General features: G+C 36.7%; 1 protein-coding gene across 1 annotated transcript; it reads right to left on the reverse strand.

Moving 5' to 3' along the window:
- Positions 1 to 233: 233 nt before the first annotated feature.
- Positions 234 to 1630, reverse strand: LOC141691956 (uncharacterized). Its single transcript, XM_074496705.1, has 2 exons — positions 1103 to 1630; positions 234 to 818 (listed from the first exon to the last, which is right to left on the reverse strand). The coding sequence occupies exons 1-2, from the start codon at positions 1628 to 1630 to the stop codon at positions 234 to 236; spliced, it is 1113 nt and encodes a 370-aa protein (XP_074352806.1).
- Between the last annotated feature and the right edge of the window lie 19762 nt (positions 1631 to 21392).

Raw genomic sequence — 21392 nt, forward strand, 5'->3', positions numbered from 1 at the left:
AGAGCTTTTGAAACTGGTTCAGTTCCTGGTGCCAAATCAATGGTGAACTCGATTTCTCGATCTGTAGGTAGTCCTGGAAGTTCATTTGGGAAAACATCGGGAAACTCACAAACCACAGGAATATCTTCAATCTTCGGACTTTTTTTCTCTGTATCCAATACAAAGGCTAAATAAGTTTTACATCCTTGACGTAACAATCATTTCGTTTGCATCATTGTTAAAAATATCTGCTTCTATTTTTCGCCTTTAAACGTTAATGTTGCATTTTTCTCGGTTCGTAAATTCACCTTCTTATTTGCGCAATCAATTTGAGCATTGTTACTGGCTAACCAATCTATTCCTAAAATAATATCAAATTCTCCTAACATGAAAGTTAACAAGTCGACTGAGATATGATGTCCTGCTATTTCGATATCACATCCTGGACACACACAGTCTACCGCAATTTGATCATCGTTTGCTAACTTTATGATTAACGTTTCGTCCAACCGTTGAATTTGAAAATATATTTTATGAATAAATTCTTCAAAAAAAAATCTCGTGGCTCTAGAATCAATCAATACTTGTGCATCTACAAAATTCACAGGAAGCGTACTTGCAACCACGTTGGGACTTTGCACAGCTTCTTTTATTGACATGTTAAAGGTCCTTGCCCTAGGCTGATTCTGCTGTGGTGGCGGAGGTAATTCCAAAACCCTTGGAACACTGGCTGTTATTGTTGTTCCTCTACAGTCTTTAGTGATGTGTCCCTTTCTTCCGTATTGGAAATAAGTAACATCTGTCTTCCCTGTCGGGCATTCCCCAGAGTAGTGTCCCTTCTATTTACATTTGAAACACATGATGTTTGGCTTATTACAAATTCCAGTATGCTTCTTCCCATATGTTCTGCAGTCAGCTATTTGTGGTCGGATGATTCTTTATTGATTTGGGGCTAGAATTCGATTACCCATCCTCCGATTTCCCTGTCCTGACCTTTTGAAATTCACATTCCCTGGGCTTGAAATCTCGGCCTTCTATTGGAACGATTCTGAAAACTTCCGGGTCCTTTTTCATTTTAGGACGCTTCACTTTCTTCTTTAATTATCATGGCCTTCTGAACTACGGCTGTATAGGTCGTCAGTTCGAACATCGCTATTCTGCTACGAATCCACGGCTTCAATCCCTGTTGGAATATCTTAGCCCGCTTCTTATCAGTATCTACTTGCTCTGGAACAAACCTAGCCAATTCAGTAAACTTGGCTTTATAGTCAGTGACCGACAAATTTCCCTGCTTTAACTCCAAGAACTTAATTTCTATTTGGTTCTTCATGTAACGGGGAAAATACTTCTCCAATAAAAGTCCGGTGAATCTGTCCCAAGTCACTACGCCCTCGCCTTCCAGTGCTTTCTTAGATTCCCACGGGTAATTGGCCTCTCCCTTTAGGAAGTAACTAGCAAAATCCGTCTTTTGATCTGCTTTAACTTTAACCAACACAAAGGCTTTCTCCATCTCTTTTAACCAGGCTTTTGCCTTAGTAGGATCCGCTGAACCTTCAAATTTCGGAGGCTTTACCGAGTGGAACTGTTTGAAAGTAACAACATGTTCCACTGGTGGTACTTGTGATTCTGGACGAACTGCTTGATGTAACATCTGTTGCTGGAACTGTTGTTGCTGTTGCTGCATCTGCTGCTGCATGTGCTGCTGCATCATCACCATTTGTTGTTGCATTAGGTGAAACATTTGGTCCATTTGGTGGTTATTGTTGTTTTGGCCTTCGGTATTGTCATTAGACGACTCATTTCTTGTTTTTTGTTTTGGTGTCATGGTTCTGATAATAAAACAAATGGTTCTTTTAATAACAATTAATTAAATAGGTGAAATGAGTAAAGAAATGATTTGTATGGTATTAAAAAGGAAACTTAAACAGTTGATATTAGAAAGAAAACAATTTATCAGGTATCTAAAACGAGAAATTAAAAACAGTTCGGTGTTTAATTAAATCGCTTGGGTATAATTGAAAATTTTTGGAATAATAAATGGTACAACATTGTTTTAAATAAAGATAACATTTGAGATATAGAAATTATAAAACAGCAAAGTAAATGTAAATGCTTGAGAGACTAAAAAATAAAAGGAAAAGTGGAAAAAGTTCATTTTATATATATATGACACTAGCTACAGGTGTTAGTGCTTGATATAAAAGAGTCTACATCATATCAGTCATACTACTGCTGCTACTAGTCAAACTAGATGCTACACACATACAAGCCTAGTCATACTATACTATGCTACCTCTATCTACATATATCACATATAATACAACACCCTGCTGTCTGGCCGATCTCAAAATCCAGGCGGCACGCGGTCTATCTCTTGCTGAATTGACTCTAATGTTGCCTCTATCAATCTCATGGCTCTGCGATATACTGTATCAGTACGAACATCCTCCTGTCTGAACTCTGCAACCTCATGTAAAGCTGCTCGGTAAATCTGTCGAAGCCACTCTCTCATAAAGTAGTCTGGATGCAATGCTCTCACTGGTCCGAACTCTCTGCTCTCAAATAATCTGAGAATCTCCCTACACTGGTCTCTCCACATCTACATCTCCTCCCTTAGCCTAGCATGCTACTGATAGGGCACATTCCGTGGCTCACAAAGATCTGTCTGTGAACCTCTGGTAGGTAGTGGCATCAGCTGATCAATGACCTCATCCATAAATCCAGCCTATGGAAACTGATATACCCCAGGCACAGGAGCATAAATGGCTATTGGTGCTGGAAACAACACTGGTGGAACCGGTGGCTCAAATATCTGAGGAACTGGAACTACATCAGGTTGTGGAGGTAGAACCTCTGGCTGCTGTACTGGTATCTGGGGCTCTAGCTCCTCTCACTGAGGAAAGTCAACCATATCAGGTATATCAAATATTGGAAACTCTAGCGGTGGTAACTGAGGTATCTCTGGCTCGAAATACGGAAAGTAGTCAATCAAGTCAGGTACCTATAGTACTGGTGGAACTGGCAACTGCTCCAGAGCTAGTGGTAGTAATCCTTGCGGTAATGGTGGTGGTGGTGGCAGTGGTGGAAATACATGTACTGAACCTGGTGGCAATGTTGGCTCAGATATTGTCCTCTCTGATGAAGATGCCAAGGATGCCATCTGATAGAATAATCATAACACATGAAAAAGGTCATTTCCCATTCCTAAAACTTATAATTTCCTAATCTAAGAACTAACAAAACCCTAATACCATTATTCCCATCTTATGTGATCTTCCTATCTTATCTTAACTCTAATGTTCTGTTTTCAAGGGCCAAAACCTAAGCTCTGATGCCAACTGTAACACCCTCCAAATCTGGGATATAGATCTGGGGCATTATGAACACTAACTACCTTACTGAACCTGCACAATTATAATATAAATATATAGTTACCCCTTACTACTACTCAGGATCTTTTCAAGGTTAAGGTTTAAAAACAAGAACGACACACAAACTTTATTACAACAATTCTAAATAAACTGTCTTACAAAATCTCTTTATTACAAAGCAGTTTTTTATTCAAATTTTAAACTAACATCTCTTATTCAAATTACAACTACCATTTATCCTGTTACACCTGCTCTGGCATTTCAAAACTCTCTTCTAGGATAGGGACAAACACCCTTGGTGCTAGAGGGTCCCGCTTCTTGACTACTCTGGTTGGATGGGTTTCATTCTCAATTTAACTGAAAAATAAGGTGAACAAAAATAATAGGGGTGATCCAAAATTGCTCAACAAGCCTGCAACATTTATATGTATAGTGTAAAGAGAGAAAGTTAAATGAACCGGTAATCTGCAGTTTTGTGCAATCACCTGCTTCTGTAATGAATAATGAAAGCCACTATCGACGAGTACCAAATAACTAGACTGGACACAAAAACCAACATATGCTCTATAACCTGCTGATCAGTCAGGATATAGCGCGGATCTATACCAAACTGCATAGACCCACCAACATATAGGGTACCCAGGCACTGTGTCCTAATAATCAAGGGTCCGATTCATACCCGACCCGTATCGTAACCATCCAGTCCATAGCTTAGCATCCTGAACAATCAGTATGCTTTCGATGTATCCCAACATCAGAATATATCAGATTATATTTATATGTGTGTATGTATTTATTGGAATATGAATAGAGGATTCACTGAATTATGAGAAATCAGGAATCAAAATGAAATAGGAATAAAGGAACAATAATTGTGTACCAGTGTTTGTGAACAAGAATTATCAGGGTATAGCTGTCATGCAAAATTGGAAGCAAATTCATTATTCTGAACTTAGAATTGGGGGAAAACTTGTCTGGTATACGTGTGACGCCCTCAATCTCGGGGTTAGGAAATGAGGACCCACACACCATTAAACTACTAATTTAAATAAGCATAAACCCCGATTAGCTACTAACAGAATCAAACAGGATAAAGTATGAGACAAGTTTACAACTACCAATCATAAAATATAGCTTACAACCCCACGATAAAATAAAATATACATAGTCGATCCCGACTTGGAACCGACAGATAACCCATTGTATATTTACAACTCTTTGGCTAAGCGCTTGCTCACTCAAAAACTTTACTACCTGCTCTGGCAACCAGAAGCCCTGAACACAATAGGGACCACCAGGTACGCTCTTACGAGCAGTGTGCCTAAGCCTGACCATCTTCTTGCTTAACTGCCATGGTTAGATTAAACAAAACATATGAGTATAAAACTCAGCAAGTAACTAAAAAGCAGTTCTACAATATAAAATCCACAATATACTTTACTGATCTCGGGGCATTCTACTTTATCAATTCTAGGTGGCAGATTTCTATCTTTTTAGGCTATGAAAGGGGTTATGAAGAAAATTTTGGGCTTTCAAGGAAAAAGGCTCAAGGTAGGGTGAAAGCCAACATTCATCATAAATTATTAACAGGATCACAAATGATATTTCGAATGGAAAGCAATAATATTTTCATTATAAGGAATCATCTATGTGATCAACAGAATCAAAAATCAGGGTTCACGAGCAATAAGCTTCACAATATCACAATCAACTCTTTCAAAGCAATATAAACCATTTTCATTTTCAAAGAATCAATTACTGAGTAGGAAGTTTCAATTCCTTTTTAAATAATTTTGGAACCCTTGATTGGACCACTTTATCTTTCATTTCATAATAATAATACGGGTGATCATCCCGTACCGACCTCCATCCGGTCTTTAAGGTACCAACGACATAATTTTAGCCTTAAACTAGACTAGCCCAGCTAGCCTCTTACTATGACTGGACTAGTCCCACTAGCCTCTTACGTCCCAATCCAATCCATCAGAAATTCGTTTGGATAACCTTGAGTTGGAAAAAGGTAGGTTTACTAAATTCATTTAATCATTACCAAGAATCTGAAATCATTCGGACTTTTTCCAGTCGAAACTCATTCTTAAGTTCAATTTCAAGAATTCAAAGTTAAGGGAATGAATCAGCAATAAGCAAAGTTCAATTCTAGGGATCTTGATCAATGATAACATGGTACTCAAGTTAGGGAAATCAAAACCGTTTCGAGGATCAATAGAGGATAAGGTAAACAAGGAATGAAGCATCATTACAAGGGGTTGTAAAGGTACTTATAGGGTTTATAACAGTTCATGGTATAACAAGTGACTAAGAAAAAGAAAGTTACCAAGGGTTGGATCAATAAGCTTATCAATAACAAGTTCACAAGATCAATGACAAGGAATCTCAAAATCAATAACAAGGGGTTCATTATTTTAACAGTTCAATACTCTACTTGGCATGAACAATATCCTCTCTATAACCATTTACACAAGTAAATAGAGTTACTTGCCTGAATTCGCTTTCCTGAAGGTTGAACTACTGCCACCTAGTATATCTTTCCCTTTCCTAGCATGAATGCCCTCACGCTCCGAATCTACAATCCAAAACCAAAACCTTAATTAGTTTCTCAACTCTCGTTCCCGGAACGTTCACTCAATACGATAGCTCAATTATACTCTTGACTCGAACTATACGAGTATAGTTTATACACACATGAACATAACACATAACTCATTCAAAAACCTTTAAAGAATCATTTTCCTTTCTTTTAATCATCAAAATTCGAACCACAACCATATATATACAATCAAATTTCTCAAAAATTACAGCATGCAATTTAGTTCTAGCATAATCCAACATTTAAACTAGCACCCTTGTCTTTATTAACAAAATTCGAACCAAATCACACATATATGCTTACATGCAATTTAAGTTCATCTCTTAATTAAATCAAACACTCATTTTATTCATAATTTTCGAATTACACATCAAAACATCACTTAGTGACTCAAACCCTAATCAATTTTCCAATTAAACATGCATGCATTCACTTCGCATCAAACCAGTCTCTTTTAGACCCATTTTTCATTCGGCTATAACCATAAATCACAACTCAAGAACCAAACAATGACATGCATCACAAATTCTTCTTTTAAACCAACATGCAATCTCATTTCTTACTAATTAAACTTAGTTTACACCAAGATCAAGTCACAAAATCCAATTCCCTTTTTATTAGTACAAAAGCCGAACCAAAACCTCAATATGCAACCCTCAAATTTTGATTTGTCAAGCATCCAATCAACTACACAAGTCCAAACACTTTTAAAGCAATCATAAAAATCCTTTTATCAATCAATACACTTAAATTTCAAAACTAATACAAAGCCCTATTTGAACTTTTCAAGAAACCAAGACATGCAAAGGCTACATACAAGTTTTAAAGTACATAAAGCTCAAAAATCACATTATTTCAACTAGCAAATCATTTTCTTAAAATCCCACCGGATCTCCTTGGATCATGGCCGGTGGTGGTCGAACTTAAGAGTGCCCATAACGGGTCTCCTCTTGAGTTTTAAACCATAAAATCACTTTAAACTTCTCTTATGATCCTATATCAAGAAATCACATTTCCTTGAACACAACCATGGAGATGGAACTATGAAACTTATATAAACACTTACATGCAAGTGGTGTTTGAGTAGTATATTGAAAATAGAAACTATGGACGGTAAAATCTTTAAATTTGGATGAGTATTTGTTGTTGCATGCAAGAGAGAGAAGAGAGACGGAGATAGAGCCGAGAGAGAGAGAGTGAAGAGTGATCGAGAGAGAGGGAGAAAGAAAGAGAGGGAGAGAGAGGTGCTCACGGGAAAGAAAAGAAAGAAGGGGGGGGGAATGAGCTTGTATTTGTATTAGGGGGAAAGGGTAGTTTGGTAATTTACTAATTCCCCTTTTGATTTGATTTCCTTTCTCTTTTTATTCCAATAAAATAAAAATTAAATATTAAATATATCTCTCTTGGAAAGTTAAAAATTATTACGAATGATAATTTTAAGACGTAGATCTCGAAATTAGCTTTCCAACCATTACTCATAATAAAATTTTGAGCATACGGTTGATTTTATATGATTTTTACAAGTTCACGCTAAAATTAGCATTTTAACACATAAAAATTATTTTAAAACGCAACGGTCATAAAATAAATCCGTCTATCATTTTTAGAAAGTCTCTAGGACTATTTCGAAGATAACAAAACAAATCTCATGCCTTTACCTTACTCAGATAATTTTATAGAAATGTGCAAGATTAAATAAACCTTATTTAAATCAAATAATTCCCTTAAATCCGTAAAAATATTAAAAAATCACGTAATCACGCATACAGACAAGCAAGCACATATACTCACACATCACAACTCATGTCTGATCATAAAATTTTTCCCTTTTTATTATTATTATTATTCCTCTTTACGCGTACCGGGTCACGTTCTGCCTGACGGCCCGACGGCCCGACGCTCAGCGTTTTAATTACGCTTCACAATTACCTTTACCAATCGACACGTCACTAGAACGCAATACTTAAACATTCATTTCACATAATAACACATAATTCACATTTTAAATACTTTAATCCCTTTTTAGGACGGGTTCCGTTCTACCTGACGACCCGACAACACAGATTAACTCCTAAGCTGACTCTTTAAATTGGAACGCTTCTATTTACGCTCCCAGATACTAATGTACAGTAAAGACAATCAATCGTCACTTAATCATATAATTTATAATCATGACACATAAATCACACTTTATTCACTTAATTACGTCGCAAAATTCTCAGTCGTCATAATCTACCCTCCTTAAAAGGGTTCTGTCCCCAGAATCTAGTCTAAGCAAATAGATGGGGATACTTTTCTTGAATTTCACTTTCTAATTCCCAAGTTGATTCTTCCATTATTGGATTTCTCCACAACACTCTGACTCGAGGTACAACTTTATTTTTAAGTGTCCTCTCCTTTCGGTCTAAGTTTCGAACTGGTTGTTCCACATAAGACAAATCTGGTTGAATTTCCACTGGTTTCAATTCGATCACATGGCTCGCATCAGCATTATACTTCTTTAGAAGATATACATGAAATATATTGTGAAGATGTTGCATTTGCGGAGGTAGCGCTAATTCATATGCCACCTTTCTAACTCGTCGCAGAACTTCGAATGGTCCAATATACCTACGACTCAACTTCCCTTTCTTTCCAAATCTGGTTAAACCTTTCCAAGGAGATATCTTTAACAAGACTTTGTCTCCAGGTTCGAATTGCACATCTTTTCGTTCTCGATTTGCATACTTCGTTTGTCGATCTTGAGCAGCAATTAATCTTTTTCGAATCATTTCCACCTTTTCTTTTGTTTGCTGAACTAGCTCTGGCCCAATTAATTTGCACTCACCAAATTCATCCCAATACGTAGGGGATCTACATTTTCTTCCATACAACGCTTCATAAGGTGGCATGCCAATACTCGCGTGATAATTGTTGTTATAGGAAAACTCAATTAACGGAAAATGCTCGTCCCAATTCCCTTTGAAATCTATTGCACAGGTTCGCAACATATCCTCGATTATTTGAATTATCCTTTCACTTTGTCCATCACTCTGCGGATGATATGTCGTACTCATTTTCAGCTTAGTCCCCAAATGATCATGAAACTGTCGCCAAAATCTCGAGTTAAACCTCAGATCTCTATCAGACACGATAGATACTAGAACTCCGTGACGCATCACAATCTCATCCATGTACAATTTGACCAACTTTTCTAACGAAAACCTTTCATTTATCGACAAGAAATGTGCTGATTTCGTTAATCGATCGATTACCACCCAAATCGCATCATGATTAAACTTGGTTTTAGGTAATCCTACCACGAAATTCATCACAATATACTCCCATTTCCATTTTGTATGTCCAGTGGTTGAAGCAGTCCACTTGGTCTCTGATGTTACGCTTTTACCCTTTGACATGAATAACATTTACTTATTCATTCCGCAATTTCCTTTTTCATGTTTGGCCACTAATAACTCTCTTTTAAATCCTTGTACATTTTCGTACTTCCAGGGTAAATTGAGAATCTCGAGTTATGCGCTTCATGCAAAATCTCGTGCTTTAGCTCCACAACATTAGGTATCCAAATACGTGAGTTAACACAGTATATTCCTCTTTCATCCTTTTGAGCTTTGATTTCTTCTCCTGATAACTTGTCCTTTTCGTGACTCATCACTTGTTCTTGACAACATCGGATCTTTTCCAAAATTTCAGGTTGACATGACATCGCATATATTGCTTCACCTCCAAATTCTGGAGTCTGAACTTCTGTTTCCATCTTTTCAAAATCCTTGATCAATTCCTCCGATGACGTTAACATATTCAATCTTTCCTTGCGACTTAGAGCGTCTGCTACCACATTTGCCTTTCCAGGATGATAGTTTATCGCACAATCATAATCTTTGATCAATTCTTACCATCTTCTTTGTCTCATATTCAATTCCTTTTGAGTGAAAATATACTTTAAACTCTTATGATTTGTATAGATCTCGCACTTTTCCCCGTATAAATAATGTCTCCAAATCTTAAGGGCAAACACAATTGCTGCCAATTCCAAATCATGTGTAGGATACTTTTGTTCATGCGGCTTGAGTTGCCTTGACGCATATGCTATTACCTTTCCATGTTGCATTAACACACATCCAAGTCCTTTATACGAAGCATCGCTGAATATCACAAATTCTCCTTTTTCATCAGGTAACACCAACACTAGGGCGGTTACCAACCTCTTCTTTAGCTCTTGAAAGCTTTCCTCCTACTTTTCCGTCCACACAAACTTCTCGTTCTTCCTTGTCAACTTCGGTAATGGAACAACAATCTTAGAGAAATCTTGCACAAACCTTCTATAGTATCCGGCTAATCCCAGAAAACTTCTGACTTCCATAGGAGTCTTGGGTGTTTCCCAATTCATCACAGCTTCTATCTTGGCTGGGTCTACTTGGATTCCTTCTTTATTAACTATATGCTCAAGAAATTGTACTTTCTTTAGCCAAAATTCACACTTCGAAAACTTAGCGTACATCCTTTCTTTTCTCAGAATTTCCAAAGAAATCCTTAAATGTTCCTTATGATCTTCTTCCGTCTTGGAATATATCAATATATCGTCGATAAACACTATGACAAACTTATCCAAATATTGCTTAAACACTCTATTCATAAGATCCATAAATGCGGCTGGCACATTCGTCAAACCAAACGCCATTACCAAAAACTCGTAGTGTCCATATCTCATTCGAAATGTTGTCTTGGGTATATCCTCCGCTTTAATCTTTAATTGATGATAGCCAGATCTTAAATCAATCTCGGAGAAACACGAAGCTCCTTTTAGCTGATCAAACAAGTCATCAATTCGCGGTAGAGGGTACTTATTCTTAATCATCAACTTATATAATTCACGATAATCAATGCATAATCTCATACTTCCATCCTTTTTCTTTACAATCAGAACCGGTGCACCCCACGGGGATACACTCGGGCGAATTACTCCTTTATCCAACAGTTCTTGCAACTGCGCTGCCAATTCCTTCATCTCGACTGGCGCCATACGATACAGAGCTTTCAATACTGGTTCCGTTCCAGGAGCCAAATCAATCGTAAACTCGATCTCTCTATCTGGAGGTAGTCCAGGCAATTCATCCGGAAACACATCAGGAAAATCTCTTACTATTGGCATCTCTTCAATCCTCACAGATTCTTTTTCCACATCTTTAACATGAGCCAAATAAACTTCGCATCCTTGACGTAACAATCTTCTCGTCTCGATAGCCGTTATAAATTTCTTCTCTTGTCTTTTCCCTTTAAATATCACTTCATCACCATCCTTAGTTCTTAGCTTCACCTTCTTACTTTTACACTCTATTTGCGCCTCGTGGTTTGACAACCAATCCATTCCTAATATAACCTCGAATTCTCCTAACTTAAAAAGAATTAAGTCAGCAGAAAAGTGCCAACCTTCTATAACCACATCACAATCGGGACAAACCTTATTAACAATAACTTTCTCTTGATTTGCTACCTCTATAATCAAATTAGGTTCCAGAGGGTACGCAACATAATTTAGCTTATCAAGAATACTTTCAGAGATAAAAGATCTAGTAGCTCCAGAATCCATCAATACTTTTACTTCTACTGAGTTAATAACAAACATACCTTTCACCACGTCCACATCTTGCACAACATCTTTCATTTTCATATTAAAGGTCCTAGCTCTGGGTTGAGCTGACGGTGCTGGGAGAGGCGGCGGTCCAGCAATCTTAAGAACATTGGCCTTCTGAACAGGCTCCTTGCAGTTTCTGGCCATATGGCCCACCTTTCCACATTTGAAACAAGCCAAGTAAGGGTTCTTTGCTCCATTTGGATATTCTGATGAGTAATGCCCTTTTTGGTTACACTTGAAACATGTCACTTCCAACTTATTACACCTTCTCGGGTGTCTCTTTCCACAAACCTTGAATTCTTGAATCTGAGGTCTGTTATCCCTTCCCGGTTGTCCTACTTTCTGGAAACGGTTCTTCTGGGCTCCGTTACCGGGTTTAAACTTCTGAAATTTTTGGTTCTGACCTCCACCATTCTTACCAAATTTCCCTCTAAACTTTGAACTTCCTTGCTTTTGCTCCGAGCTTTCAAACTTCCTTTTCCTTCCTTCATTTTCTTTCTTTGCAGCTTGACACTCTCCTTCTACTATCATTGCCTTCTGCACCAAGGCGGCATAATTCTTGATCTCCAACAATGCCACTTGACTTCTAATCCATGGCTTAAGTCCCTGTTGGAACCTCTTAGCCTTCTTTGCCTCCATATTTACATACTCAGGTACGAATCTAGACAACTCCGAAAATTTTACTTCATACTCCGCTACCGACATATCTTCTTGTCTATGGTCCAGAAATTCTATCTCCAACTGATCTTGCATATAACTTGGCAAATATTTCTCCAGAAACATTTCAGTAAACTTCTCCCATGTTAGGTCCTTTCCTTCCAGCAACGCCTTCGAAGATTCCCACCAGAAGCTCGCTTCATCTTTAAGGTAATAACTCGCATACTGGGCTTTCTTCTCATCCTTAACTTCTGCTAACTCAAATGCTTTTTCATTTCTCTTAACCATGACTGTACTTTTATCGGATCTGGAAAACCTAAGAACTCTGGGGGATGAACAGATTGAAAGTGTTTGAAGTTTCCAACTTTAGGGGCTACGGGTTGTTGTAAAAGCTGAGCAAGTCTGCTCATCATGGTGGTTTCTGGATTCACTTCTGGGTCTTGGGTTTGAATTTCTTCTTCTTGGTGATCTGGTGAGTTGGCCATTTCTTACAAACCTGATTGAACAATTATTTAGCAATACGATAGCATGGCATATATATCAACATTTATTATAAAATCTCTTTTTGCGGGTTTTAAGCTTTACCCAATTTTGCACATGCAATCCTATTACTACAAAATTCTCATATCAGTGTTGTTTTCTTATGGCACAGGTTATGATATTACGGGATTTAAACACAGTTGTATGAAAATATGATATTCAGAACAGTTTATGCGGATCTTTAGGGTGCACAATAGAAAATAAGATATATAATGGATTTATCAAACTAAGGGTACATAAATAAAAATCTGGTTATCACAAGTTTAAGAATAAGGTACAATAACAGGGTTAAATAGAGGGAAAACTGGAAAATATCCCCCTATCTACCCCTAACTTCTAACTACTACTAAAAAGTTCTGAAATATGATACAATAAATGAAAAAGGGATCCCGGCATCTGACCAAGTATCCCAAAGCCTACCGGCGCTGAAAAACAACAACTACGGGCTCAACCAAAAGTCCCGCCTAACATCTAATCATCCAGAATCTCTCTCAACACAACCAGCATCCAACGAATGATCTTATGTAGCCTCCGGGCCTCAGCATCAGCATCACTAGTGGATGGTCCCTCATCCAATCTCCTCCGAGCAACCTGCTCCACCAACTGAATCTTAGCTCTCCACTCCTCCATCACTACTGAAGTCCTCTGCCTAAAGTCTTGAATCAACCTATCCACCAAAGCTCCCAACTCAGGAATACGGGAGTAAACAAAGTCTCGATCCCGGGCTAACTTGCCACCAACACTGACAGGCATAATCTTAGGCATCTCAGACTCTGGCTCAGGGCCAGAGGTCTCTGAATCTGGCCTCAAGGGTGAAATCTGCATAAGGATCTCACTACTCTCAGAAGGATCCTCCTCTGGATCTGAACTAACATACACAGGCTCCTCTGGAGAGGGTGGAATGGGGTCCACTGGGGATCCTGAGATCCTGAGAGAAAATACAAAACAGCAACCAAGAAACAGTGTTAAGGTGAAATAAAGCTTCTAGCTAACTCACACCCGAACTCTAGTCACCATTTTAGCTTATACACACTTTTCCTTAGACTATACCTAATAGTCTAACTCAACTCTATATGAGTCGAACTCTCTCGCGATATAGATATATATCCAAAATACCCCTTTTTAATCCTAACTTGTCTCAGGGACTAGATCCTGTAGCTCTGATACCAACTTGTGACGCCATCAATCTAGGGGTTAGGAAATGAGTACCCACACACCTTTAAACTACTAATTTAAATAAGCATAAACCCCGATTATCTACTAACAGGATCAAACAGGATAAAGTATGAGAAAAGATTACAACTACAAATCATAAAATATAGCTTACAACCCCACGATAAAACCAAATATACATAGTCGATCCCGTCTTGGAACCGACAGATAACCCATTGTATCTTTACTACTCTTTGGCTAAGCGCTTGCTCACTCAAAAACTTTACTACCTGCTCTGGCAACCGGAAGCCCTCAACATAATAGGGACCACCAAGTACGCTCTAACGAGCAGTGCGCCTAAGCCTGACCATCTTCTTGCTTAACTGCCATGGTTAGATTAAACAAAACATATGAGTATAAAACTCAGCAAGTAACCATAAAGCAGTTCTACAATATAAAATCCACAATATACTTTACTGATCTCAGGGAATTCTACTTTATCACTTCTAGGTGGCAGATTTCTATCCTTTTAGGCTATGAAAGGGGTTATGAAGAAAATTTTGGGCTTTCAAGGAAAAAGGCTGAAGGTAGGGTGAAAGCCGACATTCATCATAAATCATTAACAGGATCACAAATGATCTTTCAAATGGAAAGCGATAATATTTTCATTATAAGGTATCAATTATGTGATCAACAGAATTAAAAATCAGGTTTCACGAGCTATAAGCTTCACAATATCAAAATCAACTCTTTCAAAGCAATATAAACCATTTTCATTTTCAAAGAATCAATTACTGAGTAGGAAGTTTCAATTCCTTTTTAAATAATTATAGAACCCTTGATTGGACCACTTTATCTTTCATTTCATAATAATAATATGGGTGATCAACCCGTACCAACCTCCATCCGGTCTTTAAGGTACCAACGGCATAATTTCAGCCTTAAACTGGACTAGCCCCGCTAGCCTCTTATTAGGACTGAACTAGTCCCACTAGCCTCTTACGTCCCAATCCAATCCATCAGGAATTCGTTTGGAAAACCTTGAGTTGGAAAAAGGTAGGTTTACTAATTTCATTTTATCATTACCAAGAATATGAAATCATTCGGACTTTTTCCAGTCGAAACTCATTCTTAAGTTCAATTTCAAGAATTCAAAGTTAAGGGAATGAATCAGCAATACGCAAAGTTCAATTCTAGGGATCTTGATCAATGATAACATGGTACTCAAGTTTGGGAAATCAACACCGTTTCGAGGATCAATAGAGGATAAGGTAAACAAGAATGAAGCATCATTACAAAGGGTTCGTAAAGGTACTTATAGGGTTTATAACAGTTCATGGTATAACAAGTGAATAAGAAAAAGAAAGTTACCAAGGGTTGGATCAATAAGCTTATCAAAAACAAGTTCACAAGATCAATGACAAGGAATCTCAAAATCAATAACATGGGGTTCATTATTTTAACAGTTCAATACTCTACTTGGCATGAAAAATATCCTCTCTATAACCATTTACACAAGTAAATAGAGTTACTTGCCTGAATTCGAAGGTTAAACTACTGCCACCTAGTATATATTTCCCTTTCCTAGCCTGAATGCCCTCACGCTCCGAATCTACAATCCAAAATGAAAACCTTAATTAGTTTCTCAACTCTCATTCCCAGAACGTTCACTCAATACAATAGCTCGATTATACTCTTGACTCGAACTATACGAGTATAGTTTATACACACATGCACATATCACATAACACATTCTTTTCTCATAGCCTTTCTACCTTTATATACTCAATAATCAACTTATACTTGCTTTAATCTCGACTATTCTTCAAATCAAACTAGTATAACTCATACGAGTACACGATTCATTCACAACTAAATCTTTACGACCATAACTATCACTTATAGCTTTTAAAATCAATCAACTTAGTTCCCTTTTCTTTTATTCCTTAATTCGAACCACATACCACCATCAAACAAACAAATCCATAGATATTCACATATATACATCAATCACTCTTTTGATTATCAAAAACCAAGTTTTGACTTTAAGTTCATAAGGCCTATTCGGCCTTATTGCAAATACCAACCGCAAAATCAATCAAATACTCACTTAGACACATAACTCATTCAAAAACCTTTAAAAAATCATTTTCCTTTCTTTTAATCATCAAAATTCGAACCATAACCATATATATACAATCAAATTTCTCAAAAATTACAGCATGCAACTTTAGTTCTAGCATAATCCAACATTTAAACTAGCACCCTTTTCTTTATTAAAAAAAATTCGAACCAAATCACACATATATGCTTACATGCAATTCAAGTTCATCTCTTAATTAAATCAAACACTCATTTTATTCATAGTTTTTGAATTACACATCAAAACATCACTTAGTGACTCAAACCCTAATCAAATTTTCCAACTAAACATGCTTGCATTCACTTGGCATCAAACCAATCTATTTAAGACCCATTTTTCATTCAGCTATAACCATAAATCATAACCCAAGAACCAAACAATGACATGCATCACTAATTCTTCTTTTAAACCAACATGAAATCTTATTTCTTACTAATTAAACTTAGTTTACACCAAGATCAAGTCACAAAATCCAATTCCCTTTTTATTAGTACAAAAACCGAACCAAAACCTCAACATGCAACCCTCAAATTTTGATTTCTCAAGCATCCAATCAACTACACAAGTCCAAAAACTTTTAAAGCAATCATAAAAATCCTTTCATCAATCAATACACTTAAATTTCAAAAGAAATACCAAGCCCTATTTGAACTTTTCGAGAAACCAAGACATGCAAAGGCTGAAAGGAATATGTCCTAAGTCCAATCATGGATTAGGATTTAGGAATAACTTCCTGTGTAATCTGTTTTGATTTCATTGATATTAATAAAAGACTTGTTTTGTTTTTATTACGGGCTTATCTATTTAAGTGTTTAAATAAGATATACCATAGTTTAGAGTAAAGCTTTTTATAGATTATGATGAGATCATAATAGTGAGACCTAAAAGATGATAACTCTAAACTTAAATAGTTCCTGGTCATAGGATTACTAACTGGTAATTAATAATCCGCAAAGATCGGTACGTACTATGCTTGCTTTATTATGAAGGATGTCTGTTCTCATAGACATTTGTGTGGTGACACTATAGCTAGTATGTAGGTGCTTATTATAGAATAAGTTCACTGAACATGACTCGCACAGCTGAACAACTGATGGAGTTCACTCACGTGTCAGCAGTTGTTCACATAGTGATAGTTGTACAAGTATCCTTAGACTTGAGGTCATCATAGTCATCTTGTGTACACTGAACTATGCTTTGGTTTAGTTCTTAGTCTCCAGGGACAATTATTAGGGCTCTACTGGGTATAGGAATTTGTACACGAAGATAGTGTATGATCAATAAAGGATCTACCCCTTCCAGTGAAGGAAGCGAATGTTCAAGGCTGATCCACTTATGCTAGTTCAGGAATCTCTGGCCAGAGTAAATGAAATTAGAAAGGAGTTTCTAATTTGCATAGAACTACGCATAGTAAATGGTAAGCAAATGATTAAATTAGATAGGCTTGACACGAGATCAATGCCTTGTATTTAATCGGGACATTGTAGGGTAGAAGGAGTTTATTGTACGGTAACTATTCACTGAATAGGTTCTTGGTATTCTAAGCAGTGAATTCATATTATCCGGATAGTCGCGATATGCTGAGAAGTATCCCTCACGATGTAGAATAAATGTGATTAATTAATTAATCATATTTAATAAATTAGAGAATTTATATAAATAATGATAAAATAGTTTTATTATTATTTATTTCTACTACCGGCTTAATATTAAACCTACAGGGTCACACCATAAAAAGAGAATGATTTAATGGTGGAGGAATTAATTAATAATGGCTAATAATTATTTATTTATGAAATAAATAATTAATTGGCAAATTTAATAATTGATTAAATGAGATTTAATTGATTATAAACTAATTAAGAAAAGTTCTTAATATTATTAATTAAGGATTTAATTTTTGGAAATTAAATCAAGAGAGAGAATTATTTCTAAAGTGTTTAGAAAAAGGATTAATAATTAAAAGGTGTTTTAATTATTAATGAGAATAATAAATGGGATAATAATAATAATATTTATGGGAAAATTTCAGCTGAAAATTTTGCCTATAAATATACTATTATAGACCCTATATTTTATTGGAACCCCAAAACCCAAAAAGTTTGGAAAACCCAATTCTCTCCACATCCTTCCTCCTCCTTAACATCGTTTTCTTGGTGGATACCGGTGGAGTGCTTCACACTTGAGGAGCAACTGCTAAGGATCTCTGATCGTTGTCTCCGAATTATTTTAAAGGTTAGATTCGATCCCTCGAATTTTTATTCACGATTTATATGCTTTTATTTGGATTTTATATGTGTAAAAGTGTTTTGCCATGCCTCCGCTGCGATTAAAATCCTACATTGGTATCAGAGCTTAAGTTGTATGCATATAGATCTGTGGTAAAAATTTCAGAATTTTATGTGCTTGTATGAATTAATTATGATTTTTACAAGTTATATTATGGATTAATTATGTCTGATGAGAAATCGTTTCTCAGAATAATTTTGAATGTTGATCTGGGTTCTACAAGTGTTGTAGATTGTCTGGGTATTTTTTTCATAATTTTATGATGTATAGATTTTTTATTATGAAATTTTGAAGTTCTTACGATTAAATTCGTAATTAAATAATCATATATATATGTGTAAATTGTAAGTATGTATGTATCTGCTCTGCTATTGTGTCTGTGTTGTCTGTTGATGCTGCTGCACGGAAAGAAAGAAAGAACAGAGTTATCAGGCGCGTTGTTCGAGAAGAGGCTGTCGGCAGCTGCTGCAAAAGAAAATAAAAAAAAGGGTGTCGCGCATTCCGGGAATGCGTTACACCTTGTGGCGCATTCACGGAATGCGTTACACCTTTTAATGGCTTAAAAGGGTTGTAACGCATCACCGGAATGCGTTACAGGGCTTGTAACGCGTTCCTGTAATGCGTTACAGCCCGACTGTTTACATTAAAATTGATTTTCTGGGAGTTTCGTAACTCCGTTTTAGGCGTGCAATATACCGTTGGATTCGTTTTTCCGAGACGGATCTAATGGAGTGATCAATTTTAGTTTATATAAAAGTTTTGAACTGTTTATATTACCGGAAGTGTTTTAAAGCTGTTTTTAACTGTTTTAACTGCTTTTAAATGCTTCATGTGATACATAGAGATATATAATGCTTAGACTAATGTGGTAGATGATATAACATGCCTAACTTGATGTTTATTCATGTTAATATATGTGATATATGCTTAGTTTATCATGCGATGATAGATTTAGGTGAACTTAAATGAACATAAGGCGTTTGTTAGACAACCTAATATAGTGAAATTGTTTCATAACCTTAATAATAATATTATGAATACAATCATGAGATTCTTGTGTTTATGAAACACATAATTGAATATGAATTTTCGATATGAGAGAAAGGATGATTCTGTCAACAACAGATTTCTATCTGTAAGAAAGGGTTATTAAGTGACGCCTCTTGACAATGCTCCACCCGATCTGGGAATCATCTGATTATTGATTATTGATTTGAAATATTTAATTTAAAAGGAAGAATTTCTTTATAATATGATTATGATTGTAACGTAATATAATCCCTCTAAAATTAAATAATATCAAGTAGTAATTGGCCAATGACACAACGGGCTTGTGTCGGTCATAGCCTTCCAACATGATAGAAAAGTAGTTCTTATTTTTAAATCATTGTCGTTTCGTGCCACAGCCGAGGGCTTTGATTTCGAAGTAAGAAATACTTTTCTATTACATAGAGATGTGTACATTGAATAAGAATCTAAAGGTCGTTATGTGCCACAGCCGTGGGCCTTTGGGGACTGATTCAATTGTACGGAATGTTGGGTTAGACTTGACTTAGAATATTGAGTTTGTCGTGCCACAACCGTGACTCAATTATTCAAGAGGCTAAAGTTTGATTAGGGAATAACATTAGATGTAATTGACAAGAGTTGTCTGCCTATTGAACATTACATGGCGTTTCGTGCCACAGCCGGGGTTGTGTAATGGAATGTAGGATCCCTATTCCCACTAGCATTATGAATGCTTAATTTTTCACGTAGGGGGTTGAATAAATTAGATAAACTAGTGGGAGCCACATGAATAAAGACCCGATTCATATAGTGTTTTGAAATGAAATCGAATATTTGTTAAGTGTTGTTATGTGTTTATCATTTACAGATTTACAATATACATTATGTCTTCTCCACTATCACTCAGGAGCATACTGGATGCTCACAAATTGACTGGTCCTAATTATGCTGACTGGCTTCGAAACTTGAGAATTGTTCTCAGGATTGAGAAGCTGGAATACGTGATTGACTCACCTAAGCCTACTGAACCTGCTAGTGATGCACATAATGATGAACATGTTATGTATCGTAAGTGGATAGATGATGCAAATGTTGCTCAATGTATCATGCTAGCTTCCATGAACATTGAGCTACAGAAGCAACATGAGCATATGGATGCTCACACTATCCTCATGCATCTACAAGAGTTGTATGATGTGGCGGGGAGGACAGCTCGATATGAGATATCGAAGGAGCTGTTCGGTTGTAGGATGTCTAAGGGATCATCTGTGAATGACCATGTACTTAAGATGATCAATTTGATTGAACGTCTTGGATAACTTGGTTTTGCCATGGATGGGGAGCTGAGCCAAGACTTGGTCTTGCAATCGCTTCGGAGTTCATTCTCGCAGTTTGTTGTGAACTTTCACATAAATAAGTTGGATGTCAGCCTGCCTGAACTCCACAACATGTTGAAGACTGCGGAATCGAATTTTCCCCCTAAGAAGAGTTCTGTTCTTCTAATTAGTGAAGGTTCCAATCCTAAGAAAAGGAAGAGGAACCCTTCCAAGAAGAAGAAAGTAGGTGAAAATATGCCGGTTCCACCAAAAGCTGAAGACCCCAAGAGCAAAGTTGTTTGCTTTCACTGTAACAAGGTGGGGCACTGGAAAAGGAACTGCAAGGTTTACCTTGCAGAATTGAAGAAGAACAAGGGTAGTGAGACTACCGCTTCTGATTCAGGTATGTTCATGATAGAAGTGAATATGTCATTAAATCAAATTTCTACTTGGGTATTAGATACCGCCTGTGGTTCTCATATCTGCAATTTGTTGCAGGGACCAAGGAGAAGTAGGACTCTTGAGGAAGAGGAGGTGATTCTACTGATGGGAAATGGAGCAAGAGTTGCTGCTGAAGATGTAGAATCATTTCATTTACATATGCCTATGGGCAAGACTATTGTTTTAAATAATTGTTATTTTGTTCCCTCGATTGTGAGGAATATTATTCCCATGTTAGACTTGGCTGGATTTT

The sequence above is a fragment of the Apium graveolens genome, chromosome 2 (genome assembly GCF_009905375.1).
Source record: "Apium graveolens cultivar Ventura chromosome 2, ASM990537v1, whole genome shotgun sequence".
NCBI lineage: Eukaryota > Viridiplantae > Streptophyta > Magnoliopsida > Apiales > Apiaceae > Apium > Apium graveolens.